The sequence below is a fragment of the Abramis brama genome, assembly GCF_963993115.1.
Source record: "Abramis brama genome assembly, chromosome: 17".
Classification (NCBI taxonomy): domain Eukaryota; kingdom Metazoa; phylum Chordata; class Actinopteri; order Cypriniformes; family Leuciscidae; genus Abramis; species Abramis brama.
In genome coordinates, this window is record NC_139979.1 from 3,718,617 (window position 1) to 3,742,460 (window position 23,844).

The 23,844-nt window shown below is 36.3% G+C and overlaps 2 protein-coding genes across 3 annotated transcripts in view; both read left to right on the top strand.

Annotated features, from left to right (window-relative positions):
• Nucleotides 1–785: 785 nt before the first annotated feature.
• On the top strand, nt 786–11,692 carry ifnlr1 (interferon lambda receptor 1). 2 transcript variants are annotated; one of them, XM_084089392.1, is made up of 7 exons: nt 786–1,067; nt 2,760–2,880; nt 5,505–5,677; nt 5,899–6,065; nt 6,584–6,725; nt 7,718–7,842; nt 9,124–11,691. In XM_084089392.1, exons 1-7 carry the CDS (start codon nt 1,025–1,027, stop codon nt 9,853–9,855), a joined length of 1,503 nt encoding a protein of 500 aa, XP_083945518.1. In that variant the 5' UTR covers nt 786–1,024; the 3' UTR covers nt 9,856–11,691. The 2 variants fall into 2 exon arrangements, with proteins under 2 accessions (XP_083945518.1, XP_083945519.1); XM_084089393.1 differs by lacking the exon at nt 2,760–2,880 and having other exon boundaries at nt 9,124–11,692.
• Nucleotides 11,693–21,864: 10,172 nt separating this feature from the next.
• The window catches only part of myom3 (myomesin 3), a 72,837-nt gene continuing 70,857 nt past the window's right edge, over nt 21,865–23,844 (top strand). Inside the window, exon 1 of the mRNA XM_084088989.1 lies at nt 21,865–22,028. The gene's annotated coding sequence lies outside the window, so the exon portion shown is untranslated. The remainder of the gene's footprint in view (nt 22,029–23,844) is intronic.

The following is a 23,844-nucleotide window of genomic DNA, read 5'->3' on the forward strand; positions in this document are numbered from 1 at the left end:
CAAAGAGCAGAGATGGTGTAAAGCCTGAAACATACTACACAAATAAGTGAGAGCAACGTTTCTGGCTCTTCAAGCTCAGTTTCCTTTGCATTAGGAAATTTCTTAGTCCACACTCATTGTATTATATATATATATAGATGTATATAAATAGATGTATATATACAGGGTGAGCCATTTATATGGATACACCGTAATAACAAAAATAAAAAACAAAAGTTGTATCCAAGATGGCCGACTTCTAAATGGCCACCATGGTCACCACCCATCTTGAGGAGTTTGCCCCCTCACATATACTAATGTGCCACAAACAGGACTTTAATATCACCAACCATTCCCATGTTATTACGGTGTATCCATATAAATGGCCCACCCTGTATATATATATATCCTGCCCACTGATTGGCATGCAAATACATCTAATCCTAGACTTAAGTACTTAAAAGCACAAAAGTCAAGATGATCAGAGCCTTATTACAGCATGTGCACCTTTCTGTGGTTAAGGTTACACTTTTGTTTACTTTTGTTTGTCAGTCACACATTCTGTAACGCATGATGTCATGCTGTAAAATGATTGTGTTTTGTGTCATTACAGGTAATATAGAGCAGCACATGCCCAACTGAACCTCCCACACCTTTCTGAGAAGTGCTTCATTTCCAGTTTCAGTTTTTCAGCTGTTAAAACCTGAAATTCTAGATGTGACTATAGACGCCCCTTAAGGGGTGGAGGCCAACAGCAGAGAACAGGAACGTGCTGATAAGACACTCCAAAGTTCACAGGCACACCTGAGGATGGGTAGATCTTTCTTCAGACCGGTTAGAGATGGAACGGAGCGTGTAAAGCAAGCAACTCTGTCATTGGCAGTGATCGAATAATGTCGCACCATAAGACTCGATGTGATTTTTCTTGTTTGTGGAAATGACAATTATTGGAAGCGTCTGAAGGAAATAATGAGAGGACTTTGTCTCTGACCACTGGATCTTTATTTGATGTTTCTCAATTGGAGATATTCTCACACGTCTGGATATGTGGCCTCTGAGAGCTGCCATTTTTTTGCTCTGTTGTGCTGGTGAGTAAAAATAAATAAATAAAAGGAGTCTAAAAATAACTTTTTTCTTTTCTTTTTTTCTTTCTTTGCTATTTAAATTGAGAAAATGTATGGGCTGAATATTTCTATACAAATAAATATATATAATTAAATATTTATAAATATTTGTTACTGGCCACAAAACTGTATTTTCCATTTTATTTATTAATAAAATATATATATATATACATTTTTTTATGTTTTAGTTATTTTATTTAATTATTTAATAATTGTTTAGCTGTTTTTTCTTGCACATTAGTGACAATTAGTGCAAGTTTTGATTTTGATTATTTTATATTTTGGTGGCTTAATCTGAGGAATATTCTGCATGTGAGATGCATATCTAAATTCTTCACTTTACACCACATAGGTAATGGTATATATTAATTGTACAGGTCTGTGTTTTATTTATTTTTTTACAGTATTTTCTATGGAAGCTTGTTTCCGCCATGCACAGAATAAAAAATAATAAAAAAGGGTAATTGTTATAAAGTGAGAATTGTGAGATATAAACTCTCAATTGCGAGAAAGAAAAAATCTGAATTGTGAGATAAAAAGTCACAATTATCTTTAAAGTTGTTTTATTTCGTGGCGGATACAAGTTTCCATATTTTTCCTTTTTTTTTAATCAAACAGCGAAATGCAGATATTTGCTGTAATTTAAAGTTTTACCATTAAAATTAGAGGTAATTAGCCATAATTTAAGATTACATTAATATTATGTTTGTAAATGCATTTTATAGTATTTTTACAGATTCAGATTTTTCCTGTCTGTGCAAAAGGAGATTAATGTAGTTTTTCCTATAATTAAAGATCATTAAGCATTCATGCTTTTTGTTGTTGTTGGTGGTGGTATTTCTTCTCTTTTATTTTTTATTTTTTGGTTTATTAGTAGTATTTGTGCAGGCACAAACGTAATTTAAAATACTAAATGTATACTTGAGCTTCATTACTATTATGTTTTGGTTTCTAATCAAATTACAGACCACTCGGCAAGTTTGAACCTATTTTAATCTACCCATTAAAACCTATTTTTATTCATATTTCTGTGAGTGTTGCACCGTCTCTAGAAGTTACATGGGCTTTGTCTTTACGTGGACAACACTTTCTGCAAAAGCCATAAGCCCTGCTGGTATGTTCAGTATGTTCGGAGCTGTTTAGTTTTTCCTCGAGGGAAACCAAAACGTGAAGAGATTATTTATCAAGGCTTATGATCGATGGAGAACTGAGCACAACTCTATATCATCATCTTGCTGTCAGATACTCATCAAACTCTGCCCTTCAATTGCTGATAGTAGAAAAGGAAAGTTGAGGTTTAAAGGTTATATAGCATTATGCTGCGATTTATTGATTCAAACTGGAGCGGGTTTGTGGATGTAGCTCAAAAGTATGTTGTTTCCTCTCCTGTTAGTGTGTGGAATGATTATTATGGGAGTGTGTGTGCTGGTGTTTGTTATGATGTGTGTTGTAACCATAGCAGCTGTAGGGTATAAATGGAAAACCTTCCCGAGGGAGAAAGTGTCCACTTTACTTTTAGACAAAAGACATTATGTCTAGAACATCATCACCTGATTTATTCTATCTTCACACCTCAACGGAAGATGTTCAGAGTTGGGAGATAAGACCAGTAAAACCATCTCACTTTCATTTTTCTCGTCTCCTGTTTGTGTGTAGGTTGTTGGTGCTGTAGTCTGACGAAGGCTTATGTCAAGTCCAAGAACTTCTTCAGTGTTCTCCATTGGGAAGCTGTTGACATTCCAGGTCAACCGGTTCTCTACAGTGTTCAGTGCAGCCTGTGAGTGACAGAGCCATGCAGGGGAAACCTGGCTGGACCTTTTCTTTTGCTTTTCCTTTGTCTTTTCTTGCAGATGTGTCCAGTACAGATCTTTTTACAGTACAGATTTTACAACAGCATTTATTAGGGAAGTGCCCGAAACCAAATACTATGTTGGGAAAGGAAATTACGCATTCTACAGAGAAAATATATTTCAATGCTTTTGCGTTCTCTCACAATTATAGAGTTGGGTAATTATATTGTATTTAACTTGCGAGCATCAGGGAGCTACTATCAATATGCGAGGTATTGAAATCACTTTTCACTTTCATTTATTCTGTGTATATGGAGTGGCGGTACTGACCACACATTATACAAGATAAGATATTATCTGTGACGCTCTATATCTATGCGCATCAAATCCTCCAACATCATCCTGTCAGTCATCTTTCCTATGTGATAAGTGATATTAGCGACTACCGGCAAGCCTAACCATGTCCCTTCAGGGACTCTGTAGAATGCATTTTTCAATTTTTGTGCATTATTCAGATTTAGGCTTTGGGCACATCCTAGCATTTATACCTTCCTAGGCATGTTGATATCGGTATGTATAAATGTATTATTATATTAATGATTATATTATATATACAGTATAAGATCTTGACCAAACGGGTGACACGCTGTGGTCACCAGTCTGTGAATCTCTTCTCCAGTTTGCAGAGCCGGACAGTAACGGAGTACATTTACTTGAGTACAGTACTTAAGTACAATTTTGAGGGATCTGTACTTTACTCGAGTATCATTTTTGGGGAGTACTCATGACTTTACTCAAGTACATTTGAGAGGCAAATATTGTACTCTTTACTCCACTACATTTCTATCCATAACCGTGAGTACCCGTTACTACTTCTAAAAAAAAAAAAAGGAAAAATGAAAAATCTCGGAAACCCTCAATTTGTTGTTTCCCTCTCAAACGTGATTGGATTGTGCAGGCGCCACTGATTGGGACAGCCTATCAGCAATCACCTTCAGCTTTCCGCCAAAGTCAAACTCCATGGTCAGATTTAGATAAGAGACGAAACCATGGATGAAACAATGGATGAAGACGCAGCAGGTCCATCCCAGGAAGCGATATTTTTTTTCCAGGATGGTAGGGGAAGACTCATGAATATTCATTAGGAAGTCATCCCTGATTGATCTTAACCCCAGTGACGGGTAGGTTTAGGGGTGGGGTTAGGGGTAGTTCATCAGACCAATCAGGGATGACTTCCCTAATGAATATTCATGAGTCTTCCCCTACCATCCTGGGAAAAAACCCGTGGCCCCACCTCGCCAGACTATTTCAATTTTCTGAACAAGTTAATGATAGTTTTCGCTTCAAGTGTTTGCTGTGTTTACCAATGTAAGCACTGTGGCAGTAGTAATGCAATATTTAGAAAATGTACTCTTGTACTCTTGATACTCAACTACTTTTAAAAACAAGTACTTTAGTACTTTTACTTAAGTAGACATCTGACTGTAGTACTTTTACTTGTACTTGAGTAAAATTTAGCAAGGGGTATTTGTACTTTTACTCAAGTAATGAAGCTGTGTACTCTGTCCGCCTCTGCCAGTTTGTGAACTGCAATTAGAAACGGAGCTACGTCTGTGACACATTGCAGGCCTTCTCTGTCCTTGGCACCCAATCTCTTGCACCAGTCACAGTTACGCTTGGCAGAGACACTGATGGGGAAAAATAAATCTGATGGGAACGGAGGGAGCAGCAGTGCATGCTGGGAGGGTCAGTGAGGCTGACGGGATGAGAGACGAAAGCTTCAGAAGCTCCAGATAATCTCACAACTGTAATGCAAGAGCTGTTCGCCGGCACACATCAGTCCAACCTCTTAACCTCTCGTTCCTCCTCTCATCCAGCCATCGCTTCATGCAGGAGCTTTCTATACTCTTTCAACAAAAGTTTTACACATTGGAAATGCGTAATTAAAATAATTGCATTGAGGATGAGCATTGGAATTAGCGTCTGACTAAGTTATTATAAGAAGGGTTGTTCCAAAGATAATAAACATGCAATTTCAGATACTCATTATCACACATTATATGACACATGCACAGGGTGTGTAATGTGTAGAATAGTTAGTCTGGTTGGTCTGGTCAATTAAAATGTGTTTTCCAGGGACTGTAAATAAACAAGAGCTGTGTTAAATGGGTGCTGATTCACTTACTTGGGTAACACTTTATTTCGATAGTCCACTTTAGACATTCTACTAACTATAAGTAACTTTGCAACTACATGTCAACTAACTGTCATTAGAGTATTAGTAGATTAGTAGATGCTTAATATATGCTAACACTTTATTGTGATGCTCCTCAACAGATATTCTACTGACTATAAGTAACTTGACAACTAAAAGACAACTTATTCTACTAACCCGAACCTTAACAACTAATCATTACCTGACAGTCTACTAATACTCTAATGAGAGTTATGTATTTGTAAAGTTACTTAGTTAGTAGAATGTCTAAAGTGGATTATCGAAATAAAGTGGAACCCTTACTTGTGTTGTCTGTTACATGCAGCACATCTTTATTTAATGTTCTTTACATTTACAGTGTTGCTGTTCTTTTGACTGGTGTCTGTTCTGTTGCAGTTATGGGGATCCATATCTTCCAGTGACGTGGTGCCAGAACATCTCCGCTCCTGTTTGTGACCTGACTGATGTGATGAGTGATGTGTTGACCTCTGTGTCAGTTAAATATCACGTCAGAATCACTGTCGGTGGGCTGTGCATTGGTGACGTGAATTTCAATCCATTCGGGCAAAGTAAGATATTCTAATCTAGACTTTCAATTGAATTATATTTGTGATCATCTGTTTAGATCAGTAGTTCTTTTAAGGATTTAATGCAGGACTCTGATTGATTGACCCGACAGTAAAACTGTTCATCTGTTTATCAAAATCATGATAAAATGAACAATTGCTTGATTTGCATGATGGTTTCTCAAAATCTATACAACATCACTGTTCTGTTTCACTCATTTTAGCCACATTAGCAGCACCACAGCTGTCAGTCACGTCAAACAAAACTCATCTGAATGTGACGGCTTCCCTGCCGATGATCCCTTGGAATCGCTCCATTGAGGATGTCACGTCCTCGGTGGGCGTCAAGTACACAGTTCATCTGACACATCCCAAGTCAGTGGATGGAAAGGTTATTATTCTTCATTCTCCTTCAGTCATATGCAGTTCATATTATTACTGCTCTCTACAGCTAAAATGTATTCCTAATGCAAAATTGTTTATGCATATTTATATATAATGTGTGTGTGTGTGTGTGTGTGTGTGTGTGTACTTGTACAACTATCTTTGTGAGGACCAGTTTGAGCTTTAGACCATTGGAGTGAGGACAAAGAGAGTAAAGTGAGGACATTTTGGCCGGTTCTCACTTTCTGAGAGCCTTTAAAAGCCTGTTTGAGGGTCAAGACTTGGTTTTAGGGATAAGGTTATAATGAGGTTAAGGGTTGGTTTAGGGTCAGGGTTCGGGTTAGGCACTTAGTTGTGATGGGGAAGGTTAGGGTAAGCGGCTAGAGATTGCATTGTGTCAATGAAAGTCCTCATAAAGATAGATGTACAAGAGTGTGTGTGTGTGTGTGTGCGTGCATGCGTGTGTCTACATTTATTTTCCCTTGCCGTTTCACTACACGTCTTCAATGCATCTTGTTTTTGAAGGTATTTGAGGACACGTCTCGCTCAGTGTTTATAAGGCTTGTGGAAACAGACGTGCGGTACTGTGGTGATGTGGTTTATACACTCAGACACCCAGGCCGGACCAATCACAGTGAAAGCGCCCCCTTTTGTGTGGATGTCTCGGGTAATTGAACAGTTGTGCTTTGATTGATGTGTGGAAAACTACCTTCAGTTTTCAGTGTTTTGTTATTTCCTTTCATTACTTTAAAGGGGTCCGATAATGCTATTTAACATGTTCAGCTTTCTTTAGTGTGTAATGCTGATGTTTGAGCATAAAAAAGGTCTGCAAAGTTGCAAAGCATAAAGTTATTCTCTATATCAGTGTCTGTTTCTGAACTCCCTGAAACGCCTCCATTGGAGTCTTGAGTTTTCTTCTGGGAACAAACACGCCACAATATTCCTCATTTAAATAACTCCCGTCCAAGGCGTATGCAAAAAAAAAAAAGTTGTGCTTGCAAAGATCATTCGGGTTGATCAGCTTGTTCTTCTTGACTGTCATTATCAGACTGATATGGCAAAACTGACGCCATAGTTAGCGTAGTTACAGTAATGTTTACAGTGCCTCAGGAAGCCTCCAGAGCTGATGCTTTCCGGTTATGGCGTTACGTTTCTGACACAAGCTCTTAGAGGTAGACCAATGACAACAGACTGACCAATCAGAACAGACTGTGCTTTTCGAAAAGGCGGGTTTTAAAGAAACAGAACCTAAAACAGAGCGTTCAGACAGGATGTGAAAACAGGTGCTGCAACAATGGAAATTACAAGAAAAATAATTGGGTATTTTGAACATTAAATGATGTAAACATACAAAAAAAAATATGAGCCTATAAATCAGCATAATTGGACCCCTTTAAATCCCCTTTAAACTCACCATGCAAATTAATTATTTTATTTGTTTGTTGTTATGCATGTATTAATTAATTTTATATTTAATTATTTAATTTATATTTTTTTAATGATCTGTTTTATTGCATAATGCAAAAAAAAAAACCCAATTATATCAAATGAGACATGCACAATTAATTGCTGAAAATAAATTAAAACCCTAATATGTGCACTATTTACAGACTAAACTCTTTTCTATTTATATTCATCTGCAATCTCTGTGTCTTTCAGCGCCTAATTCCAGGTTTCATATATTAATGTGGCCCGGTCTGCTGGTTCTGCTGCTGTTGATCGTTCTATCCATTACGCTTTGCCAGATGTCTGTAAAGAGAAAGCCTCCCTTACCCGAAGTGCTGGTAAGCGATTGTGTCATATTCACACTTGGAATTTCCAGGTGAACATTCTTCGTATCGACTCCTCACCATCTTACTGGCAGTGAAAAGTCCTGTTTGACAAGAGCGCTGCGTTTCTCCTATAAGCTTCCTGGAGGAATGTGTGTTATCTGCGCATTGCTCTCGGCAGCACAAAATGAGTTAGCCAGATCACAGATTTCCCTTAGAGCACTTCATTGCTTTCATGGATTATTTACCCTGTTTTGGCATTTGAGATATTATAAAAAGTCTTATTCATTCGTGATATGAAAATATAAATCATGCATGTTGATGTTTGTTCAGTAAACTAGCTCAGCTTGGGTTTTTGTGTAACCTCATGTTGATTAAGTAAGTCAATATTTGGCTTCCTTGACAAACCATCTTTGACTTTTAAACTTCCTTGTGGGCCGCTGCTCGTTTGATGAAACTATTCAAATACTCTGAGTCTAGAATCAATCTGATCGTACATAAGTCAGGGATTCAGCCGAATCCCTTTGACCTACAATATTTACTTGAAATATCTTTGGAGTAAATGCATCAATAATTTAACAACACGATTATTGATTATTGTATACATTCGATTATTTTCATTTGACAACTATTTATTTTCATTTTACATTTTTCGGATTTAATTGATTTTTAGTAAGAGTTTGATTTAATTGTGAAAAAATGTTTACCATTTTTAATTGAATTGTATATTTTTATGATTTAACTACTTTTTAGTAAGGGTTTACTTTTTATGATTTAATTGATTTTTAGTAAATGTTTTATTTTGATTTATTTTATTTTGAATAAATGAGTCCTTTTAAAATAAATCAAAGTAAACAAAGTGAACCCTTACTAAAAATCAATTAAATCATAAAAATGTAAAATAAACAAATCAGTCATTTTAAAATAAAAACATTTTATTATATAATTGATTTTTATTCTCTTATTTTTTAACATTTTTTATTTATTTAAATTTTTATGATTTAATTTATTAGCTCTTCATCAACTCATGATTTTGGGAAATCCTTTTATAAGTGAATGAAGTGACCGAACGTTCTGATTGTTTCTGATTGGCTCAATGACTTAAAATTAAGTATGCAAGAAACAACATGTAATTTGCATCCAATTCCGAAGAAAAAAAAATATGACACAAAAAAATGTATTTCGGTATAGAACATATAAATTTCAATGAAATAAATAGCTTCGTTTGAAGCTACCCACAGTCACGCAGTCAGCAGACTGAATAATGATGCTTTTTCTCTTCTCTCTGTAAAACAGATGCTGTCAAAGAACACCAGTCGTCCATTTTGTTCAAATCCCCGGGACGACATATCTAAAGTGGAATTGTGGTCTGGATTTGTTGGGAACTGTAATCCACAGCCCATTTTTCCCCGGCAGACGTCAGAGAAGTCTGCTTATGCATCCCAGGAGCCCTACAGATGTCAACAGGACGTCCCGGTCCCTGACAGCGCAGAGTCTTCAGTGCATTACAGCCTCGTCCAGAGCTTCAACGAACCATCACCCGATGGCAGAGCAGATGAGACCAGCTCGGGTGCGACTGGTTCTTCAGAGCCCGTTTTGAGCATTTCAGACATTGAGCGCAGCAGCTTACTGGTACGTCCTGATTTTGCCCTGGTGGTACCAGTTAGGCTCTCTGAAAGCGGTGCGCTGCAGTTTCATGGCAGTTTATTTCAGTTTGACGCTGATCTAAGTTCTCCAGTTGCGGATCAGCAATCAGAAGGTTTAACTGGAGATCAAGCGCCTTTACTAACTGACCTAGTTCAGAAGAGTAACTCATCCTCATCCTATCTGCCTGTACATGTTTCTGACATGGTGACGTCAAACTACAGGCAGAACTGGCTGCCGGGGATTCCTCTGGAGGGAGAACAAGACGAGAGGACTTATATTCTGAGGACAGACGTAACCCAACCCGAGGAGGACTTCAGAGATGGAGAGGAACCTAGAGTTATTTTGGACAGATGGACGGGGTTGTCTTTGTCTTGGAATTAACCGGCGGAGCGTCTTGCTCTTTCCAGTGCTCATCTCATTAAGAGATGTTTGATGCTCATCTAGAGGTGCAGAACATCTTCTGTTGGTTCTCTCCAGCTCGTTGCGTCAGATGGACTGTGTCCTGTCTAAAGCGAGTTTCACCGGCAACACTGAAGGGAATTTCAAAAGCAATGAGTGTTTTCAAACTGGTTGTGCACTTTGACTGAAACTAAGCTTATTTGTAGCATCACCGTATTCACAAGTGTTATCCCGTTTCATTTTTCCACATGTCCACACTGCAAAAAATGCTTTTCTTACTTAGTATTTTTGTCTTGTTTCCAGTCCAAATATCAAAAAAATTCTTAAATCGAGATGCATTTGCTAAAGTAGTAAAATGCCATAAGATATTATGTCGTGTTTTCTGGGGAAATAAAACAAAATTAAGTGAGTTTTTGCTTAAAACAAGCAAAATTATCTGTCCATGGGGTAAGAAAAAAAATCTTGTTTCTGTTTGAATTAAGATTATTTTTCTTACCCCATGGACAGATAATTTTGTTTGTTTCAGCAAAAACTCAATTAATTTTGATTTTCCCCCAGAAAACAAGACATAATATCTTATCTAATTTTATTTATCTAGTAAATGCATCATGATTTAAGAATTTTTTGATATTTGGACTGGACGCCAGACAAAAATACTAAGTAAGAAAAGCATTTTTTGCAGTGCATGTTTTAACTTACTAAATGAATGCATGATGCATGATTCATAATGCATAATGCATGAGTCAAAATTGTAGGCAAACCTGAAATACATGGTGACTGTTTTGATAGTATTTGTTGCGCTAAACTAAACGTGAAAGTCTGTTCAAAACCTGTTTAAGAGGTAAACAGGATTTTCAGTATCTATGTTTACATATCCATTTACAACCAGGTTGATGGCTCAATCAGACTGAAAAATCTGCTTGAGCCCCCAATGGCTCCTTAAAGGCAGCTAACCCTACCCTCAACCTTAAACCTACCCATCCCCTCGCTGCCTGGAAGGCGCCGTTGGGGGCTTAAAACACCAAACACCGAAAAATCTTCACGTAAACAACTCAATGGATCAGAATAAAATGGTGTTGACCTGAAATTATCCGATTAACAGGAAAAAAATAAGCATGTAAACACTTGAATATGAAATGGATTCAAAACATACCTTGTCGTAATGTGTTTACATATGTTTTACATCTTATGAACATGCATCTCATGTCTTGCGAAATGGTTGTTGGATGAGACTGAATATTTACTAAATATTTGCTTTAAAGCTCTTGTGTCATGCATTTCAGCTTTCAGTCATCAAAGCGAAAGATTTAACAATAACTTTGAAGGGTTTGGCTTTACTTTTAATGTGCTGTTCAATGCAAACAATTACAGACCTGTGAGGCGTTTCTGTAAAAGCAGCTTTTAAACATAATGATGGAAATCTCCAGTCACGAATTATATATTTGCATACCAGACAAAAGTCTCATGTTCCTTGGGGTTTGTGTGAAAGGCTTCATGGGGATTTCACATTCACGTATGAGGAAGTGCCGAAGTGTGTTCAGAGACAAAAGCTCTTTGTTATGGAGGAAACAAATTATGTCGCTGCAGTAATTTCAGTCAATTTGGGTTTGTTTTGGAGAGGAAAATCTTTTGACTTAATAGTCAAAATCTTCCTTAATACCAACTAATCCCACAGCAAGTTGTGCAGATGTTTGTCCCTCATGTCACCGTCATATTATCTATAGGCTATAATGTACTGTCCATCTTATGTCAGACATTTGACTATAGTGTATTGATTTCATTGGTTCAGTAAAGTTGTCTAAATATGTCTTATCACTTTAATCTTTGTTGAGTCATTATCAGTAAATACAGTATATTGATGTTCAAATGTACGTTCTGGTATTGTAAATTATGAGCACGTCGACTGCTTTTGCATGAAACTCGTCAGCTGTTTTGCAGGTTTAAACGTTTCAAGACTGTAAAGCGAGCAAACATTGCAAAGGTCAGAGTCATTTTTCTTTCCACGGTCATAAACCGTTCACAGTGATAATACATGAGTTGATGATTGTCTAAAGGTGCCAAGCTTTTTCTGTTCTTGCTTGACAAATAAGGGTGAAACTCACAATACAGGTCACAATTCACCCCAAAATGTATATTTATATACATATATATACATACATTCATACATATTATATACAGTATGTACAGTATGTATATATATATATATATATATATATATATATATATATATATATATATATAATCATGATTAATCACTCAGCTTATTGAGAAATTAAGCACAGATCATGTATCTTGTTTAACACATTCATTTTGTCATCATTTGCTATATCCAGCAAAGTAAACTATAGTACTGTGAACATGCTGATATCAAGAGAAACTATAGGGTTGCACGATTTTGGGAATAGATTTGAGATTTTTCTGGTTAAAATTGCTTTTTAAAATTCACAGAATACACACACAAATGTTTCCAACAATATATAATGAACACCAGGTTCGTTGTGCCTTGTAGGCACAGCCTATGCACAGTGCTGCATAAAATAATAATAATAACATAATAATAATAACAATAACCTATAGCAGCCTATAAATCTTTCAAAAGGAACACTTCATTGAGAAACTGGACATCTTGTTGGTTTTATACAAATTACTTAAACAGAGAATATTTGTTTTCATTTTGAATCTGATCATTTAAAAGTACACACGTATATATGTTTATAAAGATATATGGCTCATAAATGTGTGAATAGTATTCGCTGAGTTTTGTTTCAGTTTATAGACGTACTCAAGAAAAAAAAGTTCACCGCGACAGAGAGGCAGAAAGCACACCCTGTTTATTTTCTTTATTTTACAAAAGCACAATGTTTTGATTTGAATTGGACACACAAAAGTAGACATCTCACAGATTCTTTTTACATATTTATTTTTTCTGTATGACCATAAATGACGGAGTAATTTAAGTTTATTGTGCTACAATGTGAAGAAAATCCAGCAAAACGCGCCGGCACGTTTGCCGACCTTGCCGGGTTTTTGCATAAAAATACTTATATGTAAAAAAAATACATATTTAATTATTGGAGGTTTGCATATTTTGATTTTACATTTCACTGATTTTATTCATTTTGAGGAATGCTGAATCTTTTTTGTGTGTGTGTAAGTGAGATGAGTAAATGCACGCTCACATTTAGTCTGGAACTGCAATAACCATCATATTCACAAACAACGCCTCTGCACTTACTCACGATTTCTCTCAGCATGAGGACAGGACAGCTGTCAGCTGGGAAAACAAAGTAACTTCAGTGCTTATTTGAAAAAGTAACATATTTTGTTGTAAATTTTAAAGTTCTGTGTTTCTTACTAGTTACTTGAAAAAAGTAATCTGATTACATAACTCGAGTTACATGTAATGCGTTTCCCCCAACACTGGCGATCAGTGCATGGAGAGCACACACACACGGTTTGTTTGCGCATCAATAATAACAGACTTACTGGTACGTCCTGATTTTGCCGAGTTAGACGTGTTCCTGGGTCAACATATGTTGCTGATCCAGAAACAACATTCCTATCCAAATATTTAGTCCTAAACCTAACCCTATAAGTAAGAGGGAAATGATTGGTGACTAACACTGGTGAAGTACCCAAACCTGATTGTAAACCTAAACTTGACAGAAACTCTAAACTTGTCCCTCAAACCTGATTGGTTGATTGGAATGTTGTTCAGGGTCAAGAAAGAAGATGTTGATCCAGGAACATTTTGTACTTTGTCTTTGTGTAATCAGGTTCTGCTGCTATACAATTTCTGTACGTCACAGCAATCATCATTACCTTCATTGCAATCCTCATCCATCAAAATTTTACTAGCGAGACGGTGGTTTGCTTTATCCAGCCAAGCAACGTAGTTTGCACATGATCTGGCCATACAGCGATGGGATGTTATCTTTACATTAGGACTGTTTTGGACTGATTGTTTGAATTAATTTGGTAACTGGGTCATTGGACTGAAAAGTTTCCCGGAGTCCAGCAGCTTAAAATGATCTGATCGCAAACAGAGAAGTGAAATTCGTGTTAAAGGGTCAAAATAGAAATGGCTTGTGCCATTGTAGATGCTCAGTGTGATACACTCGTGATCCCCAAAATCATCTAACTGTGTGACGTAAAATATGTTCATGATGCAATCTCATGTGCTTTAGGAATTCATTTGCATTATTTGCTTTAACGTAATATGTTTGCAACGTTGACAGCCCTAACATATATACATATACATACATATATACATATATCCTTAATGATTCTAGAAAATAGACTTCACTATCTTTACGCAAAATATAATTTATTATTTTTTAATCTTTTGATCTTGGTTGGCCTGCATGTGTTTTCAGAGATTCGTCCAGAGATTTCTTTATCAGACACATGAGATGGACACTGATCCTATCTGACAGATATATATAATATTGTAATGCAGTCACTTTGCATGTTTGTAATGCATGTTTAATTAAAATAAAAACATTGTCAATGCAAAAAGTATTTTTGGTAAAAAAAATATGTAATCTTTCTTTTGAAGCTGGGATGAAATAACATGTTTTTAATGGGTTTCATGAGATTCAACCATACACTTTCTTTAGTAAACAAGATCTACACATGTCATAGTAAAGTTCTAGATTTTCTTTAATGATGTTAAATATCTCTCATCAGTTAATTGTCTTCAGTGTCTCTTATAATGAGGCATAATTAATTCAGATCTGTTCCAGCGCTGAAAATAATTTGGTTCAATAGATCTCCTTTTTTATTCCAAAAGAAATGCACTCCAGTTCAGTTCATTAATTGTGAAGGGGTTTATATTTTGCATTCTGACTCATTCTGTGCTTGCTTGAGACAGGTAATTAACTTAATGTGTGTTTAATGAGCAATAATTAAATCATAGAACAGGCGTATCATCCCATGGTCATGAGTTCATAATGTTTGTTTTTCTTAACAGCCCTGTTAATGAAGTTTGGGATGTTAATTTTTTGGGTTGGTGTGGGTTTGTAACTTTTAAAGTCGGCATGAAATGGAAGTTGCAATCAATTTTCTTCCCTATTGTGACATATATCCGAAAGATCAAATGTAGGGCGGGACTTGATTTTTTGTTCATGGGGAATTGATTGGATGGTTGTGATGGTTTGCTATTGGTTGATCTCATGTGATTGACAGGTTGCCAGTAACATGTCATCAGAGAGAGCAGAGATGAGCTGCAAGCTTATTTTTATTCAAGATTACGAGGCACATGAATAATAAAAAAAAAGGTAACACTTTATTTTACAGTGTCCTCGTTACACATGTAATAACAGTAAATTATGCATAATTACATGCAACTAACCCTCAACCAAATCCTAATCCTACCCTAACCCAATAGTAAGTACATGTAGTTAAATTAAGATTACTCTGTACTTAAATATATAATTACACTGTAACAATGACACCTTAAAAATTATTATAATGTGCATGGATAAATTGTTTGAAAATTATTTCTGCAATATTACATTAAAAAGTTTTGCATTTTAAGTGTGACTTTTGAGACACCTCTTCTAAGGCACATTACACACTATGAAAAACTCTGTAAATATAATTAATTCAAGTTTCTTCAATCTGGTTGAATCTCACAAAAATTTTCATCTTTAAAGCAAAACATAAAAAAAACAGGACCTTCTTAATGGAAAAAAAGAAATTCTTTAATTAATTTAATTCTAGAAAATAGACTTCACTATCTTTACGCAAAATATGATTTATTATTTTTTAATCTTTTGATCTTGGTTGGCCTGCACCTGTTTTCAGAGATTCGTCCAGAGATTTCTTTATCAGACACATGAGATGAACACTGATCCTATCTGACAGATCTGATGTAACCGAAGAATGATCTTTCCAAAGAATGTCAGTCCATTGTAAAGAGCAGTGCATTGTGGGCATTAATGTGTGATCAGTGATTAAAACATTCACTCCTCAGGTGTGTACATGAGAGGTGAAAGGATTGTATAAAGCTCATCAGGGTTTTTATTTTATGGCTACTGATGTTTTATGTATATTGTGTGTGTGTGTGTGTGTGTGTGTGCGTGCGTGCGTGAGTGTGTGTTCTCGCGTGCGTGCGTGCAATGAATGTCCTCATAAAGATAGATGTACACGAGTGTGTGTGTGCAGGCCCGGAGTGGGTAATCGGGAGAATCGGGAGAATTCCCGGTGGGCCGCTTCACGTTTGGGCCGGTCGAGGAATTTTTTTTTTTTTTTTTTTTTTTCACAATTCAATGTCACGTTAGTTACATAGGCTACACACGTTTCGCATTCTGACACCGCAGCGCGCAGCCTCTGCATGGGTTGTACCATGTGAGGGAGTTCTCCCCTCCCCTCCTATAGAGTTGGTTGGGTCCATAGTCCGTCTTTTCCAAAACGTTTTCTCAGGTAGGCTACCGCGGCACCGCCGGCGCCTACCGATAGCTGGGCTGGCCCTACCGTAACGCGTCAGGGAGGATGGATGGGAGGAAGAGGCCAGGAGGTATGGAAGCTTTTTTTAAGCCACAGAATAAAACATTTTAAAAGATAATTGCGACTTTTTATCTCACAATTGCGAGTTTACATCTTGCAATTCTGACTTTATTTCTCAGAATTGCGAGATATAAAGTCAAAATTGCGTGAAATAAAGTCGCAATTGCGTGTTATAAAGTCAGAATTGCGAGATATAAAGTCAGAATTGCGTGATATAAAGTCGCAATTGTGTGTTATAAAGTCAGAATTGCGAGATATAAATTCAGAATTGTGTGAAATAAAGTCGCAATTGTGTGTTATAAATTCAGAATTGTGTGAAATAAAGTCGCAATTGTGTGTTATAAATTCAGAATTGTGTGAAATAAAGTCGCAATTGCTTATAAAGTCAGAACTGCAAGATATATAGTCAGAATTGTGTGAAATAAAGTCGCAATTGCGTGTTATAAAGTCAGAATTGCGAGATATAAAGTTAGAATTGTGTGGTAAAGTCGCAATTGTGTGTTATAAAGTCAGAATTGCGAGATATAAATTCAGGACTGCGTGAAATAAAGTTGCAGTTGCTTATAAAGTCAGAACTGCAAGATATAGAGTCAGAATTGCGAGATATAAAGTTAGAATTGTGTGAAATAAAGTCGCAATTGCTTCTTATAAAGTCAGAATTGCAAGATATAAATTCAGGACTGCGTGAAATAAAGTTGCAGTTGCTTATAAAGTCAGAACTGCAAGATATAGAGTCAGAATTGCGAAATATAAAGTCAGAATTGTGTGAAATAAAGTCGTAATTGCTTCTTATAAAGTCTAAGTGAATTATTATTTAACTTTTACATTATTTGTTAACCCATGGTATTAATACAAACTACACAATAGTAAGAGCTGAACTGTTGCTTCATTTATCCAATTTAGAAAAAGTGCTAATTTGGAATTCCACCATGGAAAAAGTGGGCCGGTCTTGGGCCTGAAACTCCCGGGCTGAAAAGTGGCCCCACTCCGGCCCTGTGTGTGTGTGTGTGTGTGTGTGTGTGTGTGTGTCAGAGGAGGATGATTTTACTATGGTTACCTATACAACAAAAGTAGGCCTACTGCATAAATGACTGTAGCGTACTAATCTTTAGTATGGTGGACATTGAAAACTTTAATGTTTTATTCATCTAACAGAGATCTGTAAGAATGACCATGACACTGATTACTTCCCAGCTCTAAGAGTGATGTTCTTTGTCCAGTGTACTCACGTGAAAAATGTCTGCGTCTCATGAATAAGCGAGGAGTAACAGATGCCGTCTCCTCCTGCACTGTGAAACACATTTAATTAGCATGTGGGCAGATTTGCTTTCTCTCTCTCTCGTGCACTCTTTCGCTATATCGCCAAACAGCTTGATAGATGCAACGTTCGAGTTAATTGGATGCACACACACACATCCCCTCCATTTTTGCATATTAATGTGATCTTTATGACTTGCTATTTAAAGGGGAAAAAAGAAAACTGCTGCATGCGAAAATGAAAATGTCATTATTTCCACAACCTCATGTTGACCCAGACCTGTACGCTGTTTTTCCCCTGTAGAACACAGGAGAAATGTTGTAGGCCAACCTTCCAACACACAACAGTTTATTGAACTGCAAACTTAAAAAAGGACAAAAAACATAAAAATATAAAAGTCGTCTGTTTGACTCTATGCATTATATCCCAAGTTTTTGAAGTCATGTGATGCTTTGTGTGAGAAACAGATCTTCCACTAAAGCTTTCAAATATGCATGTGTTGCAATTCAAACGTGTTGCATGCTTTGCGACCTAGATTATCATCAAATAACCAGGGTTATTATTTTTAATTAAAACTAAAACCACAAAAAAAAATCTTTAGGCTACTTGAAATTAAATATAAAAAAATGTGACATATTATTTCTGCTAGTTTCCAACTCATTTTTGTTTTAAGTTGAAGTAATAAAAAATCTAAAACTAAAAATTAAAACAATATAGTAATTTAAAAACTAATAAAAATTAAAAAAATAACAATACTAAAACTTTTTAATTAAATTTAAAACAGAAAATAGAAAAATAAATCTAATTCAAAATATAAACAAAAACTATCAATTATACTAAAATAACATACATTTCAGTCTGTTCAATGCACAAATCATCATATGACTTCAAAAGACTTGAGTATAGTAATATATGAAGGCTTCAGATACAAAAGCCTATAAGTCCGTCTAAAGTTTTTGTTTAATATTAACATTTTTCTTGGGCTCCTATGTCTAGATTTCTACCCAATACTGGCATTTCTGAATAGACTGAGGCTGGGATTGAGTGAGTTTGAAGTGAAAGTATTTGATGAGCGTATGTGCGGAGAGCATTCACTCAATATTATTATCTCATTTTTGACAGAGGTGGCTTTCAGAGGCTTTTGCATCGGAGGTCTTCATACTGTTATTAAACTTTAAAGTCACCATGAAATCAAAATGGACTATTCTTATTTTTTTTATGGAATATTGCAGTATTTATTATAACTGATTTATCTGTGCACATCATGATTTTTTTTTCTTTTCATGTGCCTTATAATCATTAATCAAAATAACTATATAAATAATAAAATAACCCCTCCCTCTTGCAGCTCATCTCTTCTCTGATGATGCGTTTACTGGTACGAGGGCGGAGCAACCTGTCACTCGCATGAGATCGACCAATAGCAAGCCACGACCTTCCAACCTTCCAATCAATTCCCCACAGACAAAATCAAGTCCTGCCCTACATTTGCTCTTGTCCGATGAGCCATTGCACTCGATATACGTCACAATAGGGAAGGAACGACTATCACAACATGATGTTTTATTAACAAAGTTCAGGAGGAGCATTTTCGAAATAACTCGTTTAGCACGATAGGAGGTATATATACAGCAGTCTTACCTCTTTTCAACGACAGTTGTCCAGCATCCCTCCTTCATCCCAACTCCTCACTCCTAACTATTCCTATCCCAGCATGGGATGGGTGGGAGTACTCTGGGTTCGGGACAAATTCCGAAATCTGAGCCCTTTCCTCGGAGTAAGACAGCACGCTAAATACGCATAACCTTTACTCTATCTGAATATAAGTGTGAACTCGTGAATTTTGTTTCATGACGACTTTAATGCTGCTTCTATGTTTGTTTTTGTTTGTGTTTTTGCCCTTGACAGTTATGGCATGTTTGAAACCACAGAAGGATTAGTAAATAAAGTCAGTGCTTTAATTTTTTGGGGGAACTAATTGTTTAAATGTCAGTGTGATTTTGTGTATCAGCGGTAGGCCGTATTATCAGACTCAGTCAGACATTCGAATCACGCGTCTCTCAGCAAGGACAGCTTTGAGTGCATGCATGTGTTTTGGCCTGTACAGGCCTGTGGGAATGCCTGCATTTGTCACAATGGAGGCAGACAAAGCTCGCCTGCTGTTGTTCTATTCATGCAGTTTATTCTTAGTCTCAATGTCACATATGAAACTGTAGAAGTGGCCATGCACCTCCTCACCGCATTGTTTACTGTGGTATTTGAGCGGCAGGTGTGGCAATAAATACTTATAAATAACCTAGCCACACAAAGCCTCGGTGCTCTCGCTCCCTCAACATTACCTGAGTCACGTACACTCAAACACAACTGTGTGTTGGGGTAACGCATTAGGAGTTACGTAATCAGATTACTTTTTTCAAGTGACTAGTAAAGTATCACATTACTTTTGAATTTACAACAAAATATCTGAGTTACATATGGGGGAAAGTAAGGCAAAAGTATACAGTAACGCATTACTTTCTATATAAAGTAACACAATGTTACCTTTTTAGGCAGTAATGCAATATTGTAATGCATTGCTTTTAAAAGAAAGTTTCCCCAGCACTGGTTGTGAACGGCAGCATCTGGTCGCCGTCATGCATGTGACACTCGTTAAATGACAACTATAAAGTCAATGTTCCATGAGCTGCATTTATAGCCGTTGTAAAATGCAGCATTTATGAGGGAGGGAGGGAGGGAGATTATTTCATGTAAATGTGCTTTTTGTATTATTTATATAGAATTACAGAATTTATTAATATTTTAAATTAGCTTTCATTTTTGTATTCTTTGTTTTTTTTGTGTGTGTTTTTGTCAGTTTTTAGTAGTTTTGTTTTTATTTTGGTTTTAGTTTTAGTAATTTCAATACTTCAACTTAAACATATTTTATTTCAGTTAGTTGAAAGTAATATTTATATTGAATGTTATTTCAGATTTACTTAAAAAGTGTTAGTTTTAATTAAAATAGCAACACTGTGACACATATATTAAAACACCAATTTTATGTCGCTTGACAGTCTGTAGTTACACATTAATGAACTTTTGGTAACACTTTATTTTACAGTCCTTATATGTTGCACGTATTTACTGTAATAATGACAGTAAATTATGCATAATTACAAGCAACCAACCCTAAACCAAACCCTAACCCTAATTACATGTAGTAAGTACATGTTGTTGATTAATATTACTTAGTAGGCTACTTAAATGTATAGTTACTGTAACAATGACACCTTAAAATAAAGGGTTACACTTTAAGGTGTCATTGTTACAGTGTAATTATATATTTAAGTACTGAGTAATAATAAGCAACTACATGTACTTACTATAGGGTTAGGGTAGGATTAGGATTTGGTTGAGGGTTAGTTGCATGTGATTATGCATAATTTACTGTTAATATACGGTAATGTAACATATGTTACAAGGACACTGTAAAATAAAGTGTTACCAAATAAAGTAACCAAACTTTTGAACTAATAAACTTATTTAAATAATTAGAGTTCATACAGTGTTTTACCATATTGTTTTTTAATAACTAATAATATTTAAGCAATAATCCACTCAATGCTGTGCTTTATAGTGATTTTTAACACGGTTAAGGCATTCCATATCATGTTTTACAATGAGGCAAATGTTGCTCTTTCATATATTTGGAGATGTTTCATTCAAGTATCCACTTTGTCTTAGAAGTCAATTACAAGAATAAAAAATAGCCACAAATGAGTCAAAAATTGCCAAGTAGAAGCCTTTGGTCTTGGGATGTTGAGATCTTTGATTGCAGTCTTGTACTGTATCTTGAGCACAGTTTGAGACATTATTGAGACCTATGGATTTGTGGTAACCACATTATTTGTGGTCATTTCTAAATCAAGTGACGATGCGAGCGTCATCTGATCTCTTCTGGATTGTTCATCACAGGGTTTAATGGAGACCTGAGCATTTTATATCGCTGAGATCTTGATGCATTGTTTCCATAGATCTCTTTTCCCACAGCTCCTCTATCCCACAATGCATTGTCCCGTTGTGTCGTTCCAGGTCTTCTGTCTTTTGATCTCACTGTAAGTCTATCTGGATGCTTTGAATTGATCAGTGGTCTTGCTGTGGGTCTATATTTACCACCTTGAGGAGGAGGAGTGTGTGTGTGTGCTGCTGGAGGTCATCCTCACCCGCAGAAACCGTGAGACTGAGAGGCCAGAGGAGAAGCTGAGAGCATTACAGAAGGTGAGACAGCAGGAAACAATAAGGAGAGTTTAACAGAGCGCCGGTGGAAGAGGGTGAGACAGGTGAAGGTCGAGGAGGAGGAGAGACGGAGACGCGTCGTCCTGCTGATCATCTGAAGGGCCTGTAGAACGTGAGTGGATTTACAATGGAAAAAATCTGTTTGCAATTTTCTTGTGCTCTTCAAGAGACTCTGCTCTAGTGTGTGCTTGAAGATGCTTATTAGCTTTTAAATCAGAGGCTCTCAATTGGTGTCTGTTCTGAAAAACACTGAATACTAAGGGACTAAACTATTTTGCTGCAGATACGTTGCTTTGAATAAAAGAGTCTGAAACACTTCACGTTTGACTTTAAAGGAATTTTTCTTTTCTATTCTACAATGATATTATGTTGGGTTACCAATTGATGTCCAATGTCAAACCTGGATCCTGAAGCAAAACTATGGCTGATTTTAATGATAACCCCTGTTCAATGTCTTGGTAAAATGCTGATAAATGCCATTTTACTTGAATGTTTTGCTTTTCAATCATGATATTATGCCAATAACACACTTGTTTGTGAATTTTGATAATGCAAGCATCAGTATTCCTATTGCTCATACTTAAAGTTGAAGTAGTAAAATAACTATAACTAAAACTGAAATGTTATAAAAACTGTATAGACATATTTTAGAAAAAAACTAATAAAATTACAAAAACACTTAAAAATACTAAAACTTAACTCAAATTAAAATAAGATTAAAAAAATTCAAAATATTATATTATATTAATAACACAGAGGCCATTATTTATTTTGCATTGCGACATTATTTTCATGCAAGTTATTCTCATTTTACTACCAAATTTGTATTAGGCTACTATGATGCAAAAATTAAATAAAATAAAATATGAAATAATGTTCAACAATGATTCTAACAAACCATTTATATCTTGACTTGAGTCAGTATAAGCAGTATAACCTAACTAACATTTAGTCGAGCTTCTTTGCATTCCCGTTTCTCAAAACAGCTGGCATTGTAAACCAAGCGCCTGGAAAGCAAAGATGAAAAATCCTGCCGTTTGGAGTTTATGGAGTTATTTCTCATAAGCCCGTTCATCCATCTCCTCCAGAGAGTTTCTCTCTCCATCAGTCTGTTTTCATTGGCCTAGATGCGATCTCTCTCTGGAGGGGCGACGGGTTGCTGTTCGGCTGATGACAGATCAATTTTAATATGCTGCAAAGTGACCTTTTGTACTCGGTCTTCAAACAAAGTCCTGACATGGGCACTATAGGATCTGGTTTGAGAGGAACCGTCTGGGACAGGAGCCACTGTCATTCGGAGAGCCTTTGCCTCAGATGTAATCTGGTTAAACCTGAGGGGAAACGCATTTCTCCGTCTATGATGGAAACGCAGGTGGTTGTTGCAACTTTCGGGTAAATGAAGCCATCCTTCAAACGCGACCTGATTCTGTTAGGTTCTTCGAGGGGCGCGTGTGCCATCGGGGCTGATTTATGACTGCGGGACTCTCGTGGGCTGCGTTGAGCCTCACAACTAATGAATTATTATCCTCACAATAGCTCACAAAGGGACTTTTACCAGGATTCTTACACAATGGATGTCCCTCTTCTCCTTTTAGCTCTTACCTGATGTGGTGACTGGGTGAAACTCATGAAAACAGCCAGGTCACATTTCACCCAGGAAATTCTATTTTGCATTTCAAAGATCGTTACATCACATTCACTTTGGTTTGACTTTATATATATTTTTAATATTATCTCGTATATTAGGCTGCTGTCACTTTAAGACCTGACTCAAGGATCCATTATTATGACCGCCGCTAGCGTAGCTAGCGAAAGCGGTCATATAGGGATTGTCAAAGTTTTTTTTTTTTTTTTTTCGTCATCTACTGAATTTTTCGTCAACGATACCAGGGACACCGAAACACCGCGGAACATGAAATTTGGTGGGC